Here is a 12,692-nt window from a genome sequence, read left to right as displayed (position 1 = left end):
TTAAATTTCTTTTGTCTAACTTTACTCTCTTTACTTTATTTTTTCTTCATCTATGTACCTTTTTCATTTTTTACTTTATTATTCATTTACTTAACTTATTAAACACAATTTTTCTTAAATCGTGTGCCTAAAAGAAGCGCATCTATTACTATCTAATTACTATGGAATGAATGGAGTATGAAAATAAGTTATTTTGTCCTAAGTCAATATGTTAGTAATACTTAGTATAATAAAAAGAAGATGGGTCATCTTAGATAATTATCTTAAAATGAGAACTTTGAGAACTATCTGTTTGGTAGCACAAATTAAATAAAATGATAATACAATACTCTCTTTGTCCATGAAAAATAGAGCATATTTTTGCTATTTTTGGTTGTCCATAAAAAATAGAGCACATTTTTAAAAAGAAAGTTTTCAACAACTTATCTCTTACTTTTTTCCACTTCTCTCTTACTAATGATATGGACCTCATATTCTACTAACACTACTTCTCTCTTACTTTTTTTTCCTTCTATCTTACTAATAATATGGACCTCACGTTTCACTAACACTACTTATCTCTTGTTTTTTCTCTCTCTCTCTTACTTTACCGATCCACATTAAAACCCGTGTCATTTACAATTTTTCCTATTTTTCGTGGATGGAGGGAATACATTTTAGTAGTTGCTCTAACTAATATGATTTGTGACACCACCTAATATATTTTGTGCTTTTAACTGATAGTAAGTAATTTTTCAAAGTTTTTATTTTAAAATAATTCTTAATTGAAGCACTTACATTATCAAAAAGTTGAACTTCACCCTAAAATACTGTCCTAAGTTAAGTTTACAAGGAATTGGGCCATGAATTTTACTTATTTGGCTCGGGTTAGATTTAACTGAGTTGAATAAATCTCTGATGAGTTTCGGCCCAAGTTCTTGGCCTACTCCCAACAGGCCCAAAGGCCCGTGTTGAAGAAATTATCCCGAGTAAAAGCGAGAGGCAAACTCGATGAAGCTAATGGCGAGCTCACTGATCCACGTGCGGCCGCTAGCGTCCGCCGCCGCGTCAGCTTTTCTCCGCCCTTCTCGTCTGGTTGCCCAGCCACCGGACCTCCTAAAGTGGGTCCGTCGAGAAGGCGGGTTTGTGCACCAATCAGTAAGGGTTGCATTTTTGGAGGAGGAGAAACCCAATGGCCTCGGGCTAGGGCTCATCGCCTCCGACGACATCCCTAAAGGGTCCGACCTCATTGTTCTTCCCGAACACATTCCTCTCCGATTCGAGGCGAAAGACGGCCAATCCTCTGCTCTTACTCATTTAGCTCGACATGTTCCCGGTATGTTTCCATGAATTCGGTTTTTGCATCTTGGTTTTTAGTCGATTAATTTTGGCGGAGTTTAGGATTTTTTGGGGCGTCTTCTTATAAAGTAAGATTTGCTGAGAGCGGTGGAGTAGTTAATTTTTTTAGTAAATTTAATTTGTGAAGACATGAGTGAAAATGATGATTTTGTCTCACTGTGTTGTTTGATATACTAGTATTTTTCTACAATTGATGACTCAATGTGCTTTGTTTCGTCTAGTTTCTGTTGTGCTGTTCTGCTAATTCCATTTAAAATCTAGTTGATTTGAAGCTGGGAACTAATCACATCCTAGTTGGAAGAATGTAGCATCTAATATAACATATGCTGGATAAGTTTACATCTCAGATGAGACTGTGTTTCACTACTTTCAAAATGAAAAATTATGCAGAGCGTCTACTTTAAATGATAGGAGAGATGGATAAAAGATTAATAATTCATACCAGTGAGTGGATTGATTAATTTTTGAACTTGTTTGATGATCTTATCCTACAAATACTCAATCCTCTGTTTATCTGTTCTAAATGTTTGTTTCACAATAAAAGTTAGAAACTGGTGACAAAGGGTGACAAAGTTCTTGAATGGTGTTGTATCTTCATGATAGTATATAATCTCCTTGAGATAATTTGTAGTATCTTATTTGTTGATGATGGTGGTATTTCTACATGATCCGGTTCGAAAACGTTTACTTCAATAACGATTGAACAGTTGTCCTGATATCTTCTGTTGTGCTTTGAATGATTGGTTGAGGTAGATTAATGGTGGTGTGAGATTATCATTGAAACAGAAAAGATATGCAGTAAACTCTTATTCTTGGTGATGATTAGTAAGCTTGGTTTAGTTAGTCTCAACACTCAGTTTTACAACATTGATATCCCTTTATGATTGGAGAAAACTGAGTCCAAGTTGATATAAGAATATTCATTTTGCATGCTGTTTTGCTCTGGTACAAAGCTAAATGTGGTTTGTAACATGGTTTATAAAATAATACTATTAGGATAATTGAATTTTGTATACGGAATAAATTGGACATTTGGAGCATTGCACAGAGGAACTGTGGGCAATGAAATTGGGTTTAAGGCTTCTGCAAGAAAGAGCGAAAAAGGGTTCATTTTGGTGGCCATACATCAGCAATCTCCCTGAAACTTATAGTGTTCCCATCTTCTTCCCCGGGGAGGATATCAAGAACTTACAGTATGCACCTCTCCTTCAACAGGTAATTGTTCCCTTACGGCAATCTTCCATGGAATTGGATTACTGCCAAAATGTGATATTATGTGTCTGCAGTCATAATATCTCGTGCATATTTTTGTTTTTGAATAGGTAAATAAGAGGTGCCGTTTCCTTCTTGAATTTGATAAATTGGTAAGAGATGCACTTGAAAATGTCAAATTGGATGACCACCCTTTTGGAGGGCAAGAGATAGATGCATCGGCTCTTGGATGGGCTATGTCAGCTGTTTCATCTAGAGCTTTCCGGCTGTATGGCAGTAAACGTCCAGATGGGACCCATGACGATGCTCCCATGTTGCTTCCACTGATAGACATGTGCAACCACAGCTTCAAGGCAAATGCTAAAATTGTTCAAGAAAAAGAAGCAAGCAATGAGAACATGCTCGTAAAGGTACACTGTATTTCTGATTCCTTGAACTTGGAGACAACAAAGGATATGCGACACTGTTTATAGCCGTGCTTTGTGTTTACCAGGTAATTGCTGGAACACATATTAAGCAAAATGAACCATTAGAGCTCAATTACGGCTGTTTGAACAATGATTTGTTTCTTCTAGATTACGGGTTTGTCATTCCCTCTAACCCGTATGATTGTATCGAACTCAAATACGACCCAGCACTTTTTGATGCTGCAAGCATGGCTGCTGGAGTTTCGTCTCCAAACTTCTCCTCTCCAACGCCATGGCAGCAACAGCTTCTTTGCCAACTAAACTTAGATGGCGAAAATCCCGACCTTAAGGTATGCGTGGAATATCATAGGGGTCCAAGCCTTGTTAAAACCTAATTTTTGGAGAACTCATGTGCAGTTTTAACCATGAAAGCTTCATTTTGACCTAATTAGTCGTTTGTTCTTGGAAGGTGAGGATCGGAGGATCAGAGCTGGTCGAGGACAGACTCCTGGGTGCGTTGAGGGTCCTCCTCTGCAACGACAGAGAAGCAGTAGAAGCGGTGGATATGAAGACACTGAAATCTGTAACGACAGAGGCTCCTCTAGGGATATCGAACGAGGCAGCCGCTTTTCGCACCATTATCGCTCTCTGTGTAATCGCTCTGCAGCACTTCCCCACGAAGATCATGGAAGACGAGCCCCTGCTCGAACAGACTGTCTCTCCGACTACAGAGCTAGCCGTCCGGTACAGAATCCAGAAGAAGTCTCTCATCATTGACGCCATGAGGAATTTCACCAACAAATTGAGGCAGCTTTCGTCGCAGGAATCTGTCGCCTCTCAATAATACAATCACAGCTTCATCTCCTAATTCCATTACCGTTTCATCGATAGCTTCAATTTTCGTGTGGAGTTTGTAAAAAGAAACCTCGTGAATGCTTAGAGGCCAAACTAGCCCCTATTTGGAATCAAGAACTTGGATGAAAAGTAATAAGATACCTAAAATTATCTTGAAATCGTCGCCTTCATATGGATTTATTATTTTCAAACTTAATCTTAATGGGAATTTAACAAAAAGATGATACAGTATTTTAAAAAAGGAAGGAGACTTTTGAAAGTTAGGTATGATTCCTAACACAAAAAGCTCCAACAAGAAAACTTTCCAAAAATTAGTTCTGATTCCTAACACAAAAGCTCCGCCTAATTCACCCCAACCTCAAGATGATGGGAAAATCAAGAACAAATAAAAAGAACATAAGAGAAGAAAGTAAGGTCTCTATTGCTGTATTTTGTACAAGAAGTATGTATGTACAAGTGAAGAAAGACACAAAAGGTACCTAAACAAGAAAACTAGTTATGTCTGAACCAGACATATGCCACATATAGAATATAACTAAACCATCTATATATAGAGAGAGACATGAAAATACAGAGTCCTATATAATTATACTAATTGCCGACAGAAATCGGCCTCTGAGCTAAACCAAGCGGCGAGCGGGAGCGGTGGTGCTGGCGGTTCGTCCCGCGAAGGGCCGGCCGTGCCTCCGGCTGCTGCATCGCGAGCCGGTTGATCTTCTCCATCTCCAGCTTCACTTTCGTGACTTGGCTGTGAATCCCTACACCTCTATACGCATCCTCGTCGAAGCTGTTGTTGTCGCTGTTGTTGTTGTTGTTGTTGTTGATGATCGTGTTGTGATCCATAGCGGAATTGGAAATTATGATCACAATTCACACACACCTTAGGCGCCTTCACAACTGAATAGAATTATAGAAAGTTTGAACTTGTGATTCGAGGCCTGGCCTTAACTTTATATATATAGAGAGAGAAGTTGGGGAAAGAAATGATTGGAAACTTTGGGTCGTCAAAATGTGGCTGTATTGGTGAGGTAGAAGTAACTACTATAGAAAGGAAGCCAAACCATGTGTCACGACACGAGATTCGGTGGTGGAATAATTTTATATCGAACTCGGTACCTCATATGATAATGTCTAAACTTCTTGCCGCTAGGAGAAAGGCTTTGGACGCGATCTATATGTATGCAGAAAATTGAGACATGTATTTGTAATTTGTGTTTATCCTTTGACGCGAGATCTTACCTTGACCGAGAATAGGTGACGTGGAAGGAGGTGATTGGTGGGAATAGTTAGTGCAGAATTGGATTTCGAGGTTTCACACTTGGAAAATGGGGCAAATAACAAATGTCAAGCGTAGATGGGTGGGCGGTTGGTCTAATCTGATTCTCCACGATTCCAATATTGGACTCGTCTCCGTTTCTGGCTTCGTGCCAAAGTAGTTGACCTTCCTTCTTACCAATGAATTGAAAATCAAATGAAATACTGTACTTGATTTTTGAGAATGATATCAGATATATAGTGAATAATTGTATTAATAATAAATTAATACTCTTCTTCTGGAATCGTAATATTAACAGAAGATACTAATGCTCAATTGCTTGCGACCAATTCAATATATTAACTGGTCAACTTTGTGTTTGATAAAAAAAACGTAAGCTTTAAGATGTTAGTGTGTGAGTAGCAGATAGTTTCTAGTTGTATTCCGGCTAGTCAAAGTTTCAACACTTTAATTTTAATAAATTTATAGCTATATACTTTTACTATTTTTCCTTCTATTTTCAAATGTTCTGCGTGGTTAATGTTTCTTCTCAAACAATATGGAAACAAAACCCTAACAACCCACTTTTCCTTATTCTCACACCAATTGATAGTATATTATTATGAGATTATATATTGATCTATCATATATTCATATAGAACATGTGATAAGCAAATGGTATGCCAATTTTTGTTCATTTTTCCTATTTATCATTCTCTTGTGATAAATTTACAAACAAAAAGGTGTATTCTAAAACATATGTAGTCATATTGATTATCAATTCAATCTTGTATTTGTGGTTGCTAATACGTTAGACACAGTTAAAATTTGAGTGTGTTTTATTTTATTATGCTGTGTTATAATTTTATACTCGTAACTATTATCGAATTCAATTGATCCAACATTTGAAGGTAAATCCTTTCCAGAAAATTGTAGGTAGATGATATATAAGTGAAATAAAAAATAAAAAATTAGCACGACGGTATATCCTTTCCAAAAAGTTGAAGGTAGATGACCAATGAAATTAAAAATTAGCATGATACAAAACTTAAGTCATCCAACAATCCATAAAAAAATCTGGTTATGAGTCGACGTGCCTCTCCAATTAGTTTGAGGAATAAAATACTGTATTTCAAACTAATAGACATTATAAATTGAATCAAATGTTCGATTGTAAGAAGGATTAAATTATGTCATTTAATGCAAACTAAGGGCATTGAAGACAATTTAGGTGGACAAAGGCGGCGCCAAAATAAATAATGAAATGATTGATATTGATATATGGCGTAATAAATCAGAAATAATGCGCCGGATGTAAAGGCGGTTATGTTGGTTCTCGGTAAGGAGACACGCGATTCATATCTGAAGTGACCACGTGGCGTCGTATCTTTGCAATCCAACTCGGCATAGCATATTGCTTCCACATGTATTTCCATTTGCTTCTATTTTTGTCATATAATAAAGATTTTGAGCATGCTTCATTAATACTCCACCACGTGTGAACTATGGTTTACATTCGTGTCCTGATATTTGTGTTACGGGCCATTGGGCATGGACGATAATAACAGATCGAGTAAATACAATATATGAGGTGAATAAATAAAGAGAGACACTTATTAGAATCAAATAATTATAACCTCAAAAATTGACCAACTTTTTTCGCTCTTTAGTTTTTTTTCCGAATTTAAAATAGAAAAAGTATAACTTAGAATTTATTTGAATAGAATTAATATATATTTTTGCAAGAGAATAGCTTGTGTTTTTTTTTTTGAGAAATAAGGTAATTTTATACATTTAAGATGTTTATTCATGTACTACTGACAAAATATTTTCTGGAATAACGTTTACCCCTATAAAGTTTGGACTTCTAGACAATAAGTGGGCAACACGATTACAAGCTCTAGGAATGAATTGAAAATCGATGACGTCAACCCTTCTCGCAATAGCCAAGATGTCATCTTTCACAATCTCACTGCAAGGATCAAGATCTACATCACTGTAGTTCCCTAATCAAATTTTGGTTATCACATTGCACATATACCTTAGAGATATTCTGCAAAAGGGACATATTCAAACCATACCGAATTGCGATACATTCCATCAATGTCGTTGACCCGGCCACTCTAAGTTCAGTCTTACAAGCGAAGACAACCACCCCCTTTTCATCTCTAAAGATCACACCCAATCCAACTCGACCATCCTAGAGAACATTTATATCACTATTCATCATAAGAGTGCCCGATGGAGGAGGTTCCCATTTCTGCAAACTGCAATGTTCAATTTTATTTCCAGCATTCTTTTCAAAAGTGTCAGACATTTCCATCCAATTTTTGTGCGCCAATGAAAGGATTTCTTTTCAGTTAAAAACTTTTTGGTCAAAGTAAAATTCGTTTCTCATCTTCCAAATATTCCATGCAGTACAAGCAAAAGGTGCAAAGGCTTCATGGGGTAATTTTTCCAAAAGAGACCAAATCACTTGCTTAAAAGAAGAGCTATTAAGGAGATGAGAGTCCAAGCGAAGAGGGCCATACCTCCAAATATTAACCACTTCTGTACAGTATAGCAATAGATGATCACTTGACTCACAACTCAAGCCACAAATCTCACAAATAGATCCCGCATCAATGCCTCGACGATAAAGATTTTCCTTAGTGGGCAAGCTGTTTACACATGCTCTCCATAAGAAGTGTCGAATTCTTGGTGTAACTTTAGAATGCCACAATCTTTTCCAGCCATTTTCCAGTCTACTTGAGGAGGCTTTATATTCTTGACTTTTCCCAAGAAATGTACCCGTCAAGTGATACGCTGTCCTGACTGAATATATTCCTTTCTTATCATATCCCCATATTCGTTTATCATACAGTATGCGAGTGCTAAGTGGTAGAGCACAAATACGATCCGCTTCATCCTTGTTAAAAAGTTTGTATATTGTCTCTTCTTTCCATATCAAATTTTGTTGGTCAATCAAGTCAGAGAAGAAGTTTTCTGTTCCTTGGAAGGTTTTTGGTGCTGAGGGATGCACGCCATTTATCCATTTCTCACCAATAATTGAAACTTATTTCCCACTACCAACTCTCCATTCCATTCCTTTATTCACCAGCTCACGAGATGCAATAAGGCTTCTCCACAAATAACTTGGTTGATGCCCTATAGGAGCACTGAGGACCTCCTTTCTTGGATAATATTTTGCTTTAAGAAGTTTACTAATGAGAGAATCGGGCTTCTGTATTATTCGCCATAATTGTTTACCCAACATAGCTAGATTGAACCGGCGAAGATCACGAAATCCCAATCCCACATCCACCTTGGAGGTAGTTAGGCAGCTCCATGCATTCTAGTGGATTTTTTGTTTTTCTCGCACTCCACCCCAAAAGAAGCGTGCCATTGCCTTTTCAATCTCGTCACAAATGGAAGCCGGGAGAAGAAAGCAGCTCATTGTGTAAGATGGTATAGCTTGAATGATAGCCTTGAGAAATATTTCCTTACTTGCTCGTGAGAGTGTATTTTCATTCCAATTCTTTAATTTTTTATGCACCTACTTCAATAGAATCTCAAAAACTTGTTTCTTTGATTTCCCTATCACAGTAGGAAGCCCCAAATATTTTTTGTGGAAAGGAACATCATTTACCCCCTAACACCTCACGATTTTTTTCCTTCCTCTGATCACTTATGTTTTTGCTTACACTTAGCTCAGATTTCTCGAGATTAATTTTCTGCCCAGAAGCTTTTCATAGATGTGGAGAATATTTTTCAGTTCCAAGGCTTCCCTCTCATTTGCACGGCAAAAGAGAATGCTATCATCAGCGAAGAAGAAATGAGACACTGATGGTGCTGAACGTGCAGCCTGATAACCATGGTTATGATTACGTGCTTCAGCCTAATACAAAAGAGAAGACAAAGTTTTTGCATAAAGGATAAACAAGTAAAGAGAAAGTGGATCCCCTTGTCGGAGACCTCTTTCTGGGCAAAAACTATTTGTTGGCACACCATTTAGAATGACTGAGAAAGAAACAGACGAGACACAATTCATAACAGTATTTATCCACATCTCACAGAAACCTAACTTAGTGAGGACTGCCCTTAGAAAAGGCCATTCCATTCAATCGTAGGCTTTACTCATATCTAATTTGAGAGCAAGTACCACATTTCTTCCCTTAGTTATCTTTTTCATAGAATGGAACAACTCAAAGTTGTCATGGCATTATCAGTTATCATTCTTCCTGGGATAAAAGCACTTTGATTTTCATAAATGATAAAAGGAAGAATATCTTTTACCCGGTTAGCGAGCACTTTAGTGGCAATTCGAACGACAACATTATCATATGATTATCCATCTATGATTAAGTTGTGAGATTATTTTAGTTGGAGAGAGTGCCTATAACTTATTATCATTGGACTATCCATATGCTATTTGTTGGCTTCTAGGATTACAAGATATAAACCGGGCGTAATACAACCCAAAAGAAGGAATACATAATGGAAAACTGAAACTGAATTATAATGTAAAAATCGAAACAGAAAACCGTGAACAGTGTTTAGCCGAGTCGAGGAGTCGCAAGACGAGATACGCCCCGGTAGTGCTCTCAGATTGGCGTTTCGTCCCCAAAGATAAAACGGCTACATCTCTAGTGAAGCAGCACCGCTATCAGCAGAGCTCCGACGAACTTGATGGAGGAGAAGGCAGAGGTTTCGACAGAAAAATAATGCATAGAGGGAGAGAGCTTATGATGCAAAATGTTTGTGAATTGGTGTAGAGAATGCAAGAGTGTGCATGACTATTTATAGGTCATGTGGAGGATATGGAGTCAAACATGCCATTAAGGCTAATTTGTAACGGTCGGCGGTTACAAACGTTACAGACGTTACAGACGTCAATCATGGAGCATGAACATGGACGGATGTACCTAGACACCTCTCACGTAGTTGTTCATTCCAGAAATGTATCTGGACGATCCGATCAATGTGCATGCATTCTATGAAGCTTTCTCCGTATGCTCATTTTTCACATTGTTTTATCTACGTGTACGAAATGAGATTATTTAATTAATTAATTTCATATCTCCATGTATCGTGACATACTTTAATATATTATTTCTCACTCACCGGGAATCGATTTAGACAAAGTGAATATACCAAAATCATCTACTCGGAGCATAGATAGATTATAAATTATTTAATTATTTTAAAATTAAATAATCCGTCACTTGTACGACCCGGTCCAATTGCATTGACCAGACTATGATTCCAACAGTATTAAGTTGCACTTAGGGATGGCAATGGGTGGAAACCCATCGGGTTTACCCTCTTCAGACCCTGATCCTTTAGAAAAAACTTTCACCCGTTGGATAACCCATCAACTGTCACGGGTGGAGTTTTTCACCCAGATCCAGACCCACCGGGTAAAATATACCCGTCGGGTACCCATACCCTCTAACCATCTTAAATTTTCAGCAGCATAACAACAGTAAATATGACAAAATACAGGAAAACAACAAACATATTAAGCAATTCAGCAGCACCATCATTCATCACTTAACATCAAGTACTACCATCAGTCTAATACATGATCAGAGAAGTTCAATATGTGAACTAGCACATAGCAGATTGCACTTGCATCTTGCAAACAGCGCACAAGCATGGCCCCTTGCTGCTACACCTTGCTGCTGAACTTGAATTCGCCACACATCCAGCTTCATCCTAGTTTGAGTTCCTACACACATGAATGAATTGAGTAAGAAGTACAATATGGTGGGACTATTGATGAATAACATAAACAAGAATAGTATTGTGGTTTATACAGACCTGAAGTCCCTCTTGAATGTCTTGAAGACAAGACCAGAAGGTAGACGAGTTCCTCTCTTTCTCATTAACTAGGAATAGAAAAAACAGTAAATCAACTTGCAACCACATAAAGAAACGATGAACTGCACCACAAAAATACCTTTGATTTTGTTTCGAATCCAATCTTGTGAGCACATGAGCGCCTCCAACATATGACAAGTGAGTCTGCTTCGGTGCTCGCTAAGGACTCTACCACTTGTGCTAAAAGCTGATTCAGAAGCAACGGTGGTAACAGGAATTGCAAAGATATCCTTAGCAATCCTCCTCAAAGTGGGATAGCGTGTTCCTGCCACCTTCCACCAATCCAACACATTGAAGTTCTTTGTTGTTAGCGGGACCAAATCATCCTCCAAGTAACAGTCTAACTCAGATTTAAACCGCATGGCTGATGGCCTTTTACTTGCAACACGAGCACTGAAAGAAGATAAGAAGTCTGTGTCGCCTAAGGAAGCTGTTGTAGATGGCTCAGATTCATTCTCATCCTCTTCCACATGGTACTCAAGCATCAACTCAGTCAAAGAATTCTTGACCACCGCAACCTTGTCATCACAAATTTGACCAGTTGTACCAAGCAGCCACTCATAAGACATCAGCAACATTAAGTTTTTGAATCGAGGATCAAGAACAGTTGCAATTCCCATGAGAACTTGAATATCAGACCAATACTTGTCGAACTTGGCTACCATATTTGCAGACATGGTTTCTACCATTGCATTGCCACAAGTTGACCATTGTCTGATTTTCATTCTGATCTCACAAATTTTAGTGAAATAGATATTGGCAGTCACATAATCAGTCCCTGAAAAGATTTCAGTGATGTCGTTGAACAACCTAAGCCTTTCCACAACATCAAAAGCAAACTCCCATTCTTCCTCACTTGGCAAGCATGTGTACTGCCTATCCACACGACTAGCCCGAATAAAGACAGCCTTGTATGGCAATGCAGTGCTAAGCATCTTAAATGTTGAATTCCATCTAGTCTTGCAATCAAGATGTATCTTTTGCTCAATTTTAACTTTGCACTGCTTTGCTATCTCTTCAAACTTCTCAACCCTTTTTGGTGTTGCTGTCCAATAGGCTACACTATCACGAATGTTTTCAATTGCAGGTTTCAACTCTTCTAACCCATCCTTCACAACCAGATTAAGGATATGAGCACAACAACGCATATGCAACAGTTTACCATCAGATAAGAGGTTATTTTTACCAATCTTCTTCACAAGCAAAGGAATGACAGCATCATTTGTTGTGCAGTTGTCAAGAGTCAAAGTGGATACCTTCTCATCCAAATTCCATTCAACCAAAGAGTCATAGAGTTCTTCAGCAATTATTTCTGCAGTGTGAGGTGCTGGCACATAAATGAACCTACATATGAACACAACAATGTTAGTATTTTGAGATAAAAGAGAAATCAGAACTAGAATCACAATGGTTACCTCATGATTATATTTCTAAGTGTCCAAGATTCATCAATAAAGTGTGCTGTGATAGCCATGTAGCCTCTCTTTTGATTATCAGACGTCCACATATCAGTGGTGACAGCCACCCTTGAATTGATTCCAACCATGTATTCAATGGCTTTTTTCTTTTCCAACTCATATTGCTCCACTATGTCCTTCCTGCAATACAGTAAAGACATCTTAGTAAATTCAACCAGACATGTAAAAATAATAAAAAAGATTGTATACATGCAGAAATGTAACTACCTTATTGTATTCCTAGTCCCAATCTTGAACAAAGGCTGAAGTGCACCAACAAAGCTCCTAAAACCGACATGATCAACC

The 12,692-nt window shown here is 37.9% G+C and overlaps 1 protein-coding gene across 1 annotated transcript; it reads left to right on the top strand.

The window, feature by feature from the left end:
- Positions 1 to 1,180: 1,180 nt before the first annotated feature.
- On the top strand, positions 1,181 to 3,970 carry LOC121772242 (actin-histidine N-methyltransferase-like). The gene is made up of 5 exons (XM_042169262.1): positions 1,181 to 1,315; positions 2,335 to 2,553; positions 2,661 to 2,960; positions 3,044 to 3,307; positions 3,427 to 3,970. The coding sequence occupies exons 2-5, from the start codon at positions 2,401 to 2,403 to the stop codon at positions 3,799 to 3,801; spliced, it is 1,092 nt and encodes a 363-aa protein (XP_042025196.1). The 5' UTR covers positions 1,181 to 1,315; positions 2,335 to 2,400; the 3' UTR covers positions 3,802 to 3,970.
- The last annotated feature ends 8,722 nt before the right edge of the window (positions 3,971 to 12,692 follow it).

Source organism: Salvia splendens, chromosome 16, assembly GCF_004379255.2.
Source record: "Salvia splendens isolate huo1 chromosome 16, SspV2, whole genome shotgun sequence".
NCBI lineage: Eukaryota > Viridiplantae > Streptophyta > Magnoliopsida > Lamiales > Lamiaceae > Salvia > Salvia splendens.
This window is presented reverse-complemented; position numbering and strand designations above follow the sequence as displayed.